This window comes from Bombina bombina, chromosome 11 (genome assembly GCF_027579735.1).
Source record: "Bombina bombina isolate aBomBom1 chromosome 11, aBomBom1.pri, whole genome shotgun sequence".
NCBI lineage: Eukaryota > Metazoa > Chordata > Amphibia > Anura > Bombinatoridae > Bombina > Bombina bombina.
In genome coordinates this window covers 93,932,643-93,947,639 of record NC_069509.1, presented here as the reverse complement: position 1 = coordinate 93,947,639, position 14,997 = coordinate 93,932,643, and the positions used below count along the sequence as shown (strand labels likewise).

Sequence of the window (14,997 nt, the reverse complement as noted above, 5' to 3'; positions counted from 1 at the left end):
CACTGTATGTTTTTATTTACACCACTTTTAACAGCAGTATATTTATTACAAGATGGTTAGCATACACGTCAGAACAAATACATACAATTGTTAAAACAAGTTAAAAAATAAAGTGTATACATTTTCCCCCCTTATGGTATCTAACGAACAATGGGCTCTTATTTTACAAAGTACATAAAAGGTACTTCATATACAAAGACAAGAACAAATGTGCAAAGTGTCATTTTCACCTGTGACAATTTAGAAACTGGGTGATACAAAATCTCTTACATGTGCCTTCATTCTGAAATAAAATAAGAAAAAAACTATTCCTATTGGGTAGAGAATGGAATGTCTCCAAGCACTATCTAGTGAAAATGTGTGGCTTCAAAGTAAAATTGACCAACCAACAAGTAAATCTAAATAATAAAATAAGTTTTGTTAATTTAACACAAATCACTGCTGATGGATAGCAGTAGTGAATAAATTCTGCTATTAAATTACAGGCATAACTTGATTTTGAAACATCAGAAAATACAAAATCATTTATTTACAGTACAAACCTTGAAATAGAAGAGAACGATATTAACAGTTTAAAATCAAATTTGCTATCTAATTACTCCAGTCAAGAATATCACAAGAGGCTGTAGAGAACACATATTTTGGCTATACACATTAATCCTTTAAGGACTTAAACATACCCATTGTTCTTGGATAAAAATAATAAAACATTCTTACAAATTAAGGGTAAGTGTTTTGAAATATCAACTTCACATTGAAAACAAACCTATGTACATAGTGGATTTTATATACTGTTATTTCTGAGCCATTTCTTTTGGAATCTTATTTTTTTTTTGTTTTTTTTTTATACTTCAAAGACTTAAGTGCAAGTGCTTGCATTACGGTATAGTGCATTTCTATGTATTTACACCAAGAAGGAATAGTGCACAACTGGAATACAGAAAGACCTGCACATGGTACAAAGAAAAGGGTTTTATTTCCTATTTTATGAAACTAGTTCTAGCACTTGTTTTGACTTTACTATCGAAATTACAATACAAATTGCAAGTTCAAAAGCAAAGGAACTGTTTTCTGCACTGCACCAATACTAGACTCCGATAAGCTGCTTTTTGCATTTCGTTAAAATATCAAATGAAAAAATTAAACTATACACGGTTTTGTATTGTAAACACAAAGAACTGACTAGCTCAGATCTATGACAGCTCTAAAATGAACATCTTTACACAAAATGGCAAAAACAACCAAACTGTAAACTTTATGGGCACGGGTTATCTTTAGCTGCATATTATATTTAAAGGTGAAGGGTTCCAAAATCAGTAGCTTGTACCCTTGCAAAGTTAGCACAATATTTGTGAAATATCTATTTGTCTCTGACACGAAATGAGACAATGAATCGTCTCTAAGCTGGTTGTTCAGTTTAAAAACTTTGTTCTGAGATGAACACAGCTGGATTTAGCTTCTCTTTCTAACCCCCAGAGAGAGCATTAAGGAGCAGGGTGTAAAAGTATAACGATGGCAAGTGTGAAGAAGTAAAGTTAGATAGAGATAAATGAAAGAGAAAACCAGACTGCTGCTCCCTCGTGCTAAGCATCCACTAGACAGATGTTCCAGTGCGGGACTAATCTGCAATAAGCACAGGTCACCGGTGCCTACATCCAGCTACACCAAAAAAAAATATTTAAAAAAAAAAGTTTTGTATTTTGTTACATGAGATGCTGCTTGAAATAAAATGGGCACTTTAGTACAAACAATAAAAAAACAGTCCTTCTATAAAAGAGATATCTCCAGTGCACAGACTCGTTACGCATCAGAAATACAGCTCTGTATCTTGTCCATCCACTGCTGCGCACTCTGGGCATCCTGCGCACAGAAATTATACACACGCTTGCTGGTTTTTACATCAAAAAACGCTTTGTCACTGGCATGTTTAGGCGCTCCTATAGATGGCGCTGCAGGAACCACAGTCTCAACGTCAGCTAGATCGATATGCCCCTTACAGCTTGTGTCTTCACCTGAGTCATAATATCTCAGCTGGTGTTTGGTTACATCAAGTACAAACCAACGCGGCTTCCAGCCCTTTAGCAAAGCGCCCCTCTTGTACAGAATACCTTCAAATGACCTGTTCTCCTCATTCTTTGAGGTAAAGTGATTGTATAGTGTAGCTGATCTTCTATCAACGCCATTGGAAGGAGACACCATAGTCTGCTCCTCTCCTATCCCACTGTCTGGAAGATGCACCATTGACCTTTTCTGGTACGACTGAAGGTTAGCGGACATTAGGCTGGAGGGAGTCCTATTCTCTTTTCTGGTGTCTTCCTTAAGTTTTATTTTTGCTCTTTCCCACAGAAGCTGCCACCTTTCTGAACTTTGATTTAACTTGTTCTCCAAACGTTCGATTTCATTAATCAGGTACGTGATTGCATCAGGTTGGACTTTGGAGATGTTGTCATAGCATGGCCAAACCACTTTCCTCTTACTCTGCTTAGAAGCATCTTCAGCTTGGTCGGGCTCTTCTGCAGCATTTAATCGTGAATGGACCATGCACCAGTCATAAGATGGACCAGTTGCTAAAGTCTCTTCCATGTAGTATTCCCACTTCCTTAGGGTAGATATGTTAGCACTTGGTTTTAATGCATCCACTTCAGTGGGTGCATACAAATAGTTGAAGAAAACTGGACTTCTCCTGTGCATTCTTTCAATGCAGTCCCATATACAGACTCCTCTTCTTGTGTGTTTATCTCCTTTATCTTCAAATAACGTTCCATGTTCCAACCTTTCATAGTCAGAGTCCAGAAGGAATGTCTTAAAGCGGTTGGAGACGTGATGGAATGCCAGGAACTTCAGATAGTATTGATTAAATTCAAATTCTGTTGGATACTGATTGTGTATCTGATGTACACAATCCAAAAACTGTAAGAAAACTGGTACAAAACCACTGCCTTGGCTGTTGAGGGAGAGATTGCTGCGCTGGCTGAATTTATGTCCAAATGAAAGCCACTCCTTCTCTATCAACATACGGAAACCTTCAAGTGTCCTGTAAAAGGGATCTCCAAGTAGCTGCACCAACGACACAACCTGTGTGGTAATATCCCAACCTTCTTCTAAACAAACCATAACAGAAGATCTGTTTTCCATGAGTTCTGATACAATCACAGAGAGCTGGATTATTCTGTGCATCTGCAAGAACCACTCAGATTCTCCCAATGACTTAAGGAACGTTAATTCGGAATCTGCAGGGATACTGCTAGGTACACACGCCCTCATCAGTTTCTTAAAACTTGTCTTCACTTGCCGAATATCTCCAAATTCAACCGGAACAAATTCACAATTCAATGCAAAGTCAAACTTGAATCCCCTTAATTGAGATTTCTCCCCAAAAATATAGAGAGCTGCCTGGCGCTTCAATAGCTGATTCTGCAAAGCGGAGTTGTCACTGTAGGGTACAACATGATCCTTTCCAGCCAGCCGTGCTCCAACATCAATAAGGGGAGTCTGGGTCGTGATTAAGCGATTGCTTGAACGAAGACTTGCCCATACACCTCCACGAGCAAAGCTATTGGACAGACTGCCATCCAAGTGACCGGGTACAACATGTTTAACCACACTGGTCATTTTCGAAGTCTTTCTTTCACTGCCTGGTGACAGCGCAAGGGTTGGTCGGATGGTGAGAGTACTACCGCCGTTCATTTTGTAGTGTACAGAGATAGCGTTCAGTAAGGCTTGCAGATATTTCTCCTGCTCAATACTACTTGATGACTCTAATGAGGATGCCGGAGCAGCTGTATGTGTATTTTGTGATTTGAAGAGACCAACAACTGTCTTTCCATGAAATCCTCCAGAACGAAGTAACACTGCATTGGTTTTAGAATTTTTCCAGGACACTGCAGGAAGTCTGTTATGGCGATAACAGCGGGCGACTTTATGTAGGCTACTGTCCTGGACAGACTGAGGTATAACTAGAAGGCCTGGATAACTTCTGCAAAGAGAGTACATTCTGTTCATCGCTGTGACCCTAAAGTGCTCTGTTTTTAATCGTGAAGAAGAGTTGCTAATGGTTCCTAGGGCCAGACGCTGATAATCTCTGAAGCACGCCCTTTCCACCAACTGCTCCATTGTCGATTTTTCAGATGGTTCTAGCTTAAATTTAAATGCCGTCATATCTGAATCTGTCTGAGGGAACATTTTTCCTGAATCAGAAATCTCTCCCTCAGAGAGTAAATCTCTCATCCCTACTTCTGAACATTGGGAGGGAATATCGGATACGGCTACTAAAGCGTCAGAAGGCTCAGCATTCATTCTTACCCCAGAGCTACTGCACTTCCCTTGCAACCCATGCAGTTTAGATAAAACCTCTGTGAGGGTAGTATTCATAACTGAGGCCATATCTTGCAAGGTAAAAGAATTGGACGCACTAGAGGTACTTGGCGTCACTTGTGCGGGCGTTAACGGTTGTGACACTTGGGGAGAACTAGATGGCAAAACCTGATTTCCTTCTTTCTGAGAATCATCCAGTGCCAAACTTTTATAGGTCAAGATATGCTGTTTGCAATTTATAGACATATCAGTACAAGTGGGACACATTCTAAGAGGGGGTTCCACAATGGCTTCTAAACAAATTGAACAATGAGTTTCCTCAGTGTCAGACATGTTGAACAGGCTAGTAATGAGACAAGCAAGCTTGGAAAACGTCTTATTTAATGAAAAAACAATAATTTTCAAACACGGTACTGTGCCTTTAAGAGAAAAAAAGACATACACAAACTGCAAAACTGCTTAAAATTACTTCAAATTTTCCGAAATTTTTGCAGTAGATACACTAAGCTATGGTAAGATTGCACCACAAGAAATTTAACATTTAACCCCCAAATAAGAAAACTGGATTGACAAAGTGCCAAAAACCGGTAAAAACCCCTGTCAGCACCTTGCTACAGCTCTACTGTGGCGCCTACCTGCCCTTAGGGGTTGATAATGTGGGGATAAAGCTTCAATTAGGCCCAAGAAGTTCCCCAGGACCCTCTGGTTGAAGTTTGCTGCTTGTTTATGGAAAGCAAGTGCGCAACTGAGGCATGAAATTAGGCCACGCCCACCACACTCAATGTTACTAAGGCCTTTAGAAAAATCTACCAAGTGATTTTTCAGCCATGTGGGTTATCAAAAACCCCAAAAAAGCCAAGTGTACCCTCATACAGTTGTCCCTTCAGATAATAAAAAACGTTACTCCCAGAACACACAAACATTTGTAATAAATCATTCAAACTGAGTGCCCATAAATTAAGCCCTTTATGCAAGCTAGTAAAGCCCCTTCTAAGACTAGGATTACTGCTTACCCTTCCCCTTATGGGGATACTGTCAGCCTTTCTGAGTTATCACATTCTCTGCAGAAAAAATGACTAAACATACCTCATTGCTGTATAGCAAGAAACCGTTCCTCACACTGAAGTTTTCCTGTACTCCTCAGCTTCTGTGGGAACAGCAGTGGACCTTAGTTACAAATGCTAAGATCATCATCCTCCAAGCAGAAATCTTCATCTATCTCCTGCCTGAGAGTAAATAGTACAACACCGGTACCATTTAAAAATAACAAACTCTTGCTTGAAGATAAAATAAAAACTAACAGTTTATCACCTCTTTCACTTTACCCTTCCTGCTTAGAGCCGGCAAAGAGAATGACTGGGGGGGTGGAGTTAAGGGGGGAGCTATATAGACAGCTCTGCTGTGGTGCTCTCTTTGCCACTTCCTGTTAGGAAGGATAATATCCCACAAGTAAGGATGAATCCGTGGACTCGGTACATCTTGCAAAAGAAATAACGTTTAAACTCTGCCCCTCCTTGTTTTATATGAGGACATATTCTTATATACTAACTTGCTGCAGAAAGGGTACTGTTATAATCAGCAGAGTATAGACCGTTGTACTTTAGAGAACGTTATCTATAATTAAGTTATTAGAATACATAATATTTAGAAAACAATACGTTTGCATAATCGTGTTATTAGTGGTGGCCATCTTTGGAGCTGGCTCAAATGATCAACTAAAAATGTTACCAATGAGAAATATAGAATTTAGCAGATTGAGAAATGTTTCAGGTGTTAAACATTTTATTTAATAGTAATTTAAAAACAAAAAAGAAAACAGCTAAAAATCATATTTAGCTGAGACCTAACAAAATGTGATGGCGGAATATTACTTTGCAGTTAAATTCTATAAATAAATAGCAATTTTAATACACGTGACTGTGATTCCCTTAACTGTTTTTAATTTACTTTTTAGTTAAACATAAAATACCCCTTCCTTATATAGCAGCTAAGGGTCCTACCTCTGAGAGTGACTCTACATCTCCGTCATAGCCATCAGATGATGTTATTGGACCTGTTTGAAAAATACATATTTGTTATACATTAGATGTGCACTAGAGAATACCTAAATATATTAATAATGTGCAGAAAACAAACACAATGAAGAACAATGTAGTTATATTTTATTTTATGCTATGGTAAAAGGTTTATCCGTATTTAATATGAAAGTAATTTAGTATCAACCCCTCCTTTAATAGGAGAAAACTGACACCTCAAAGTTACATTTACTTAAAATGTGCTTTAAAAATAAAACCCCAAAAACCCCAATATGTGATGTAAAATTAAACAAAAATACACAAATAAAAAAAAGAACACAAAATCAAACAAACATTACCCCCCAAAAAAACTGTAAATTATTTATATTTGCAACATATTCAAGATGACTAATACGGCTAAGGTAGAGATTTATCAAGAGGTGAATGCCCCTATTGGTTCCAGGCTCACTCATTTGTGTCTGCAACTGATATTTCTAAAGCAATGGTGCTTCCTAAACCCTCGCTGCTAACAGAGTTTACAGATGAAAATCACCCCTGACTGATGCAACTGGGGTGATTGACAAACTACTCAACCAATTGCACAAGTGTAGGGAGCAGCACTGAATGCGCCTCACAAATTACACTCTCGGGGGTCAGGCTAAAGGATAAATCTGCCCCTAAGTGTTTTATACATTTATAATTTATTGAATACATAAAATTCTATCTACTAGTGATCGGGAAAAAGTAAACTTACGGCTAACGCTCTTAGAAGCTGCAGAGACCTAAAATGAAATAGGGAAAGAGGAAAAGGCAGTTGTAAAACAAAATGATATTATTAATTATAATAACAATAATACTAATTGTTTTTGTAACAAAATATTTTCATTTGCTTTGCACTGAAGAACAGATTCTACGACAAGGAAGACTGAAAAACTATCGTGTGATTTGTACACCTCTGCCATAATCAGTATATAGAGAGTTGCTTTTACTTTGCTGAATGTTGGTAAAAATAATAATTTTACTATAATAAATAACTTTTATAAATGTTATTGTCTTTTTGCATTTTTAGGGACCAACTTTGGGGTTTTGTCAACATCCTTCCTATTAATATTTTATTTTAAAAACAAACAAGCAGATCTCTTTAATTATTATATTGTAAGTTTATTATGAGAAGTACTTATATACGGCTAGATTACGAGTTTTGCGTTATGAGCGGCTCGGTGCTAACTTGCAAGTTATTGTCACCGCTCACTACCCTATAGCGCTGCTATTACACAATAAGTCAGCGTTGAGCAAAATTGAGCTCCATACCGCACTCAAATACCAGCGCTGCTTTGAGCTGGTTTTACGTGCTTGTGCACAATTTCCCCATAGACATCAATGGGGAGAGCTGGCTAAAAAAAGCCTAACACCTGCAATAAAGGAGCGTAAAACTCTGTAACGCAGCCCCATTGATTCCTATGGGGAAAGAAAATTTATGTTTAAACCTAACGCCCCGACATCGCCGACACCTACCTACACTTATTAACCCCTAATCTGCCGCCCCGACATCGCCAACACCTACCTACATTTATTAACCCTTAATCTGCTGCCCCCGGCATCGCCGACATCTACCTACACTTATAAGCCCCTAATCTGCCGCCCCCAACGTCGCCGCCACTATACTAAAGTTATTAACCCCTAAACCTAACCCTAAGTCTAACCCTAACACTAACCCTAACACCCACTAACTTGAACATAATTAAAATAAATCTAAATAAAAATTACAATTAATACCTAAATAATTCCTATTTAAAACTAAATACATACCTATAAAATAAACCCTAAGCTAGCTACAATATAACTAATAGTTACATTGTAGCTATCTTAGGTTTTATTTTTATTTCACAGGTAAGTTTGTATTTATTTTAACTAGGTAGATTAGTTAGTAAATAGTTATTAACTATTTACTAGCTACCTAGATAAAATAAATACAAATGTACCTGTAAAATAAAACCTAACCTGAGTTACACTAACACCTAACCTTACACTACAATTAAATCAATTACATTAATTAAATACAATTAACTATATTACAAAAAACAAACACTAAATTACACAAAATAAAAAAGAAATTATAAAATATTTAAACTAATTACACCTAATCTAATAGCCCTATCAAAATAAAAAAGCCCCCCAAAATAAAAAAAAAAACCCTAGCCTAAACTAAACTAACAATAGACCCAAAGAAATCAGCTCTTTTACCTGTAAAAAAAAATACAAACAATCCCCCACCGTAAAACCCACACAACCAACCCCCCCAAATATAAAATACTATCTAAAAAAACCTAAGCTCCCCATTGCCCTGAAAAGGGCATTTGGATGGGCATTGCCCTTAAAAGGGCATTTAGCTCTTTTTCCACCCAAACCCTAAGCTAAAAATAAAACCCACCCAATAAACCCTTAAAAAAACCTAACACTAACCCCCGAATATCCACTTACAGTTTTTGAAGACCCGACGACCATCCTCAATGAAGCGGCAGAAGTCTTCAGCAAAGCCAGCAGAAGTTTTCATCCAAGCGGGCCGAAGTCTTCATCCAAGCCGGCAGAAGTTTTCATCCAGACAGCATCTTCTATTTTCATCAATCCAGCGCGGAGCGGCTCCATCTTCAAGACATCCGGCACGGAGCATCCTCTTCTTCCGATGGCTAACAAAGAATGAAGATTCCTTTAAGGGATGTCATCCAAGATGGCGTCCCTTGAATTCCGATTGGCTGATAGAATTCTATCAGCCAATCGGAATTAAAGGTTAAAAAATCCTATTGGCTGATGCAATCAGTCAATAGGATTGAGCTTCAATCCTATTGGCTGATCCAATCAGCCAATAGGATTGAGCTCGCATTCAATTGGAATTCAAGGGACGCCATCTTGGATGACGTCCCTTAAAGGAACCTTCATTCTTCGCTAGCCGTCGGAAGAAGAGGATGCTCCGCGCCGGATGTCTTGAAGATGGAGCCGCTCCGCACCGGATGGATGAAGATAGAAGATGCCATCTGGATGAAGACTTCTGCCCGCTTGGCTGAAGACTTCGGCCCGCTTGGATGAAGACCTCTGCCGGCTTCGCTGAGGACTTCTGCCGCTTCATTGAGGATGGATGTCGGGTCTTCAAAAACTGTAAGTGGATCTTCGGGGGTTAGTGTTAGGTTTTTTTAAGGGTTTAATGGGTGGGTTTTATTTTTAGCTTAGGGTTTGGGCCTGCAAAAGAGCTAAATGCCCTTTAAAGGGCAATGATCATCCAAATGCCCTTTTCAGGGCAATGGGGAGCGTAGGTTTTTTAGATAGGATTTTATTTGGGGGGTTTGGTTGTGTGGGTGGTGGGTTTTACTGTTGGGGGGTTGTTTGTATTTTTTTTACAGGTAAAAGAGCTGATTTCTTTGGGGCAATGCCCCACAAAAGGCCCTTTTAAGGGCTATTGGTAGTTTAGTTTAGGCTAGGGTTTTTTTATTTTGGGGGGGGGGGTTATTTTTGATATTGCTATTAGATTAGGTGTAATTAGTCTAAATATCTGATCATTTCTTTTTTTATTTTGTGTAATTTAGTGTTTGTTTTTTTTGTAATTTAGTTAATTGTATTTAATTAATGCAATTGATTTAATTGTAGTGTAAGGTTAGGTGTTAGTGTAAGGCAGGTTAGGTTTTATTTTACAGGTAAATTTGTATTTATTTTAGTTAGGTAGTTAGTAAATAGTTAATAACTATTTAGTAACTATTCTACCTAGTTAAAATAAATACAAACTTGCCTGTGAAATAAAAATAAACCTTAAGATAGCTAAAATGTAACTATTAGTTATATTGTAGCTAGCTTAGGGTTTATTTTACAGGTAAGTATTTAGTTTTAAATAGGAATTATTTAGTTATTAATAGTAGGTTTTATTTAGATTTATTTTAATTATATTAAAGTTAGTGGGTGTTAGAGTTAGACTTAGGGGTTAATAACTTTAGTATAGTGGTGGCGACGTTGGGGGTGGCAGATTAGGGGTTAATAAGTGTAGGTAGGTTACGGCGACATTGGGGGTGGGAGATTAGAGGTTAATAACATTATGTAGGTGTCGGCGATGTTGGGGGCAGCAGATTAGGGGTAAATAATTATAATGTAGGTGTCGGCGTTGTCGGGGGCGGCAGATTAGGGGTTAATAAGTATAATGTATGTGTCGGCGATGTTGGGGCAGCAGATTAGGGGTTAATAAGTGTAAGATTAGGGGTTCATGTTAGGGTGTTAGGTGTAAACATACATTTTGTTTCCCCATAGGAATCAATGGGGCTGCGTTACGGAGCTTTACGCTGCTTTTTTGCAGGTGTTAGGATTTTTTCAGCCTGCTCTCCCCATTGATGTGTATGGGGAAATCGTGCACGAGCACGTAAAACCAGCTCACCGCAACTTTCAGCAGCGCTGGTATTGGAGTGCAGTATGGAGCTCAATTTTGCTCTACGCTCACTTCTTGCCTAATAACGCCGGGTTTTTGTAAACCTGTAATAGCAGCGCTGTAGGGAAGTGAGCAGTGCAAATAACTTGCAAGTTAGTACCGCACCGCTCATAACGCAAAACTCGTAATCTAGCCGATAGTTATTTAAAGTAATTGATAATGCACCTTCTGCTTTAGCGCAGTTTCTCAAGTGCACGTTCAGGGTAAGCACGCAAGTGAAAGCCAGCAAATTATTTTGTAGTGTGCACCATAGAAGTCTATGTAGAAAGGGAGTTAGCACAACTGCGCTATCTGACCTCCAATGCTCCAAAATGCTCCAATAAGGGATCAATAGAACTAATACTTTTGAGCTCCACTTGTAATCTAGGCCATAATGAGTAAAATCACCTGCAGCTTATCTCTCTTAAAATCAATTAGCCAATCAGTGAGAGAGTTTAAAGGTGAAACTGATGTGATTCTTTAAAGACAAACTCTGCATTCAAAATGTGTTAGGTAAGTAGGTAAATCCCTGATCTAAACTATGCACTTTATTTCCTTTTAACCTCATCCCTAAAGCTGATGATTTGATTATTACCTGTGAGGTCGGGGAATCCGGTGCTCCAGTTGTACTGGAAATAAATAGAGAAATAAAGAATTTAGACAAAATTACCAATCATTTTCTTTGCTTATTGCACTTTTAGCCAGGCTGAAATAGTTTTTTTTTGTACTAAATATACATGGGGAATGTATAATGTAAAGATTATGGGGATTATCTATCACGCTCCGTACAGAGCTTGAGGGCCCGTGTTTCTGGTGAGCCTGCAGGCTCGCCAGAAACAGCAGTAATGAAGCAGCGGTCAAAAGACCGCTGGTCCATAACCCTGTCCGCCTGCTCTGATGAGTACGATCGGACTGATAGACACCCCCTGCTGGCGGCCGATTGGCCGTGAGTCTGCAGGGGGCGGCGTTGTAATGCTGAATACGGAGAGCGTATTGCTCTCCGCATTCAGCGATGTCTAACGGACCTGATCCGCACTGTCGGATCAGGTCCAACAGACATTTCATAAATAGGCCTCTATATCTTCATGTGTCTATCTTCATAAGCAAAACAAAAAAACACAAACTAAATTAGGAATTTAAAGGGAATTTCCAGCCAAAATTGGAAACCACATGGGTGCATTTCTGTTTTGAATAGAAGCATTTCTGTAATATATAAGTATTAGCAAAATGCTTCTAATGACTTGCTCAGAGAGCTTAAAGGGACAGTCAGCACCAGAATTTGTGTTGTTTTAAAAGATAGATAATCCCTTAATTACCAATTCCCCAGTTTTGCATAACCAACACAGTTATAATTATACACGTTTTACCTCTGTAATTACCTTGTATCTAAGCCTCAGCAGACTGCCCCCTTATTTCAGTTCTTTTGACAGACTTGCATTTTAGCCAATCAGAGCTGTCTCCATGGTAAATTCACGTGCATGAGCTCAATGTTATCTATATGAAACTCGTGAACTAATGCCCTCTAGTGGTGAAAAACTATCAAAATGCATTTAGATTAGAGGCGGCCTTCAAGGTCTAAGAAATTAGCATATGAACCTCCTAGGTTTAGCTTTCAACTAAGAATACCAAGAGAACAAAGCAAAATTGGTGGTAAAAGTAAATTGGAAAGTTGTTTAAAATTACATGCCCTATTTGAAACATGAAAGTTTTTTTGGACTTGACTGTCCCTTTAAGGTGCTTTTACCATCTGATAATGACTCTGTTTGTTAATTGCTAACATGATAAAAGCCTCACTGGCACTCTAAGCAGCTACAGTATTTTAAATGCTGGGGCACTGAGAATATCTAGCTATGCTTCACATGCACATGCAGAGAACAAGGCTAACAATAAAACAGTGATAACTTTTACTAGAAGCATTTTTGCTAATATATGTATATTGCAAATATGTTTCTATCCAAAGATGTAATTAATCTATGTGCATTTAAATTTTGTCCGGAATTTCCCATTAACTTGAAATCCAAATAATTGCGTAGTTGCCAACATTTGAAAAAAAATCCAGGAACACTTAGCAACAGCGCCATGCCCATTGTCGGTTTATGTAATTCCGCCCACTCAGATAGACACTGACCCCCCCCCCCCCCCCAAACAAGCGCAATTAATACCAGTAGTATAATTTAGCCATACTGATTGCTTAAAGGGAAAGTTTACCCAAAAACTTTCTCTCCTTTAATTTGTACCTAATTATCTATTTTACCTGTTGTAGTGTATTAAATTATTTACAAATAGCTCCTTAGCCTTTATATTGGCATTTCAAATAGCTGATTTAGCCTGTACTATCCCTACCTATACTGATGGTGGGGGGGATAAATTATGGAGATTAAAAATAAAATAAAAAAGCCCAAATTTATTGCAAAGTGGGTACTGGCAGAAAGCTGCCAGTACCCAAATGGTGGCAATTAGAGAGGGAGGATTAGAGGGCTGTTTGGGGGGGATCAGGGAGGTTGGGGGCTAAGGGGGGATCCAACACTGCAGAATAATATATATATATATATAAATCTTTTTATTTTAGTACTGGTAGACTTTCTGCCAGTACTTAAGATGGCGGTGACAATTGTGAGGTGGGGGAGGGCAGATACCTGTTTGAGGGGGGTCAGGGAGAGATCAGGGGGTGGGATGTGTCTGGTGAGAGGCTGATCTCTACACTAAAGCTAAAATTAATTCTACAAGCTACCTAATTAACCCCTTCACTGCTGGGCATAATACAAGTGTGGTGCACAGCGGAAATTAGCAGCCGTCTAATTACCAAAAACCAATGCCAAAGCCATATATGTCTGCTATTTCTGAACAAAGGGGATCCCATTGAAGCATTTACAACCATTTGTGCCATAATTGCACAAGCTGTTTATAAATAATTTCAGTGAGAAACCTAAAGTTTGTGAGAAAGTTAACTATTTTTTTTTATGTGATCGCATTTGGCGGTAATATGGTGGCATGAAATATACGAAAATGGGCCTAGATCAATACTTTGGGTAGTTTACTACACTGCACTAAAGCTAAAATTAACCCTTTAAGCTACCTAACTAACCCCTTCACTGCTGGGCATAATACAAGTGTGGTGTGCAGCAGCATTTAGCGGCCTTCTAATTACCAAAGCCGTAAATGTCTGCTATTTCTGAACAAAGGGGATCCCAGAGAAGCATTTACAACCATTTGTGCCAAAATTGCAATTGCTGTTTGTAAATAATTTCAGTGAGAAACATAAACGCCTAGATTTAGAGTTTTGTCGGTAAAAACCCACGTAGCTAACGCTCCTTTTTTTTTCTTACCGCTCCCTTTAAACAGGGAGCGGTAAGAGGCTCCAAAAAGGGAGCGTTAAGGCAAATTTAGCGCCACTTCAACCCTCAATACCAGCGTTGCTTACGGTAGCGGTAAGCTGGAAAAACGTGCTCGTGCACGATTCCCCCATAGGAAACAATGGGGCAGTTTGGGCTGAAAAAACCTAACACCTGCAAAAAAGCAGCGTTAAGATCCCAACGCAGCCTCATTGTTTCCTATGGGGAAACACTTTCTATGTTAGCACCTTACACCCTAACATGAACCCTGAGTCTAAACACCCCTAAACTTACACTTATTAACCCCTAATCTGCTGCCCCCGCTATCGCTGACACCTGCATTATATTATTAACCCCTAATCTGCCGCTCCAGACACCGCCGCCACCTACATTATCCCTATGAACCCCTAATCTGCTGCCCCAACATCGCCGACACCTACATTTTATTTATTAACCCCTAATCTGCTGCCCCCAATGTCGCCACAACCTAACTACAAGTATTAACCCCTAATCTGCCGACCGGACCTTGCCGCCACTATAATAAATGTTTTAACCCCTAAACCGCTGCACTCCCGCCTCGCAAACACTAGAATAAATTGTATTAACCCCTAATCGGCCCTCCCTAACATCGCCTCTACCTACCTACAATTATTAACCCCTAATCTGCTGCCCCCAACATTGCCGCTACTATAATAAAGTTATTAACCCCTAAACCTAAATCTAACCCTAACACCCCCTAAATTAAATATAATTTAAATAAAATAAATTTACTCTAATTAAATAAATTAATCCTATTTAAAACTAAATACTTACCTGTAAAATAAATCCTAATATAGCTACAATATAACTCAGTTACATTGTAGCTATTTTAGGATTTATATTTGTTTTACAGGCA

The 14,997-nt window shown here is 38.7% G+C and overlaps 1 protein-coding gene across 1 annotated transcript in view; it reads right to left on the bottom strand.

Moving 5' to 3' along the window:
- Window positions 1–492: 492 nt before the first annotated feature.
- LOC128641688 (myotubularin-related protein 13-like) overlaps window positions 493–14,997 on the bottom strand; it is a 60,806-nt gene continuing 46,301 nt past the window's right edge. Inside the window, exons 2-4 of the mRNA XM_053694220.1 lie at window positions 7,084–7,111; window positions 6,315–6,367; window positions 493–4,137 (exon numbers count right to left, since the gene is read on the bottom strand). Coding sequence (XP_053550195.1) covers window positions 1,801–4,137; window positions 6,315–6,367; window positions 7,084–7,111 — 2,418 coding nt within the window. The 3' untranslated portion in view covers window positions 493–1,800. The remainder of the gene's footprint in view (window positions 4,138–6,314; window positions 6,368–7,083; window positions 7,112–14,997) is intronic.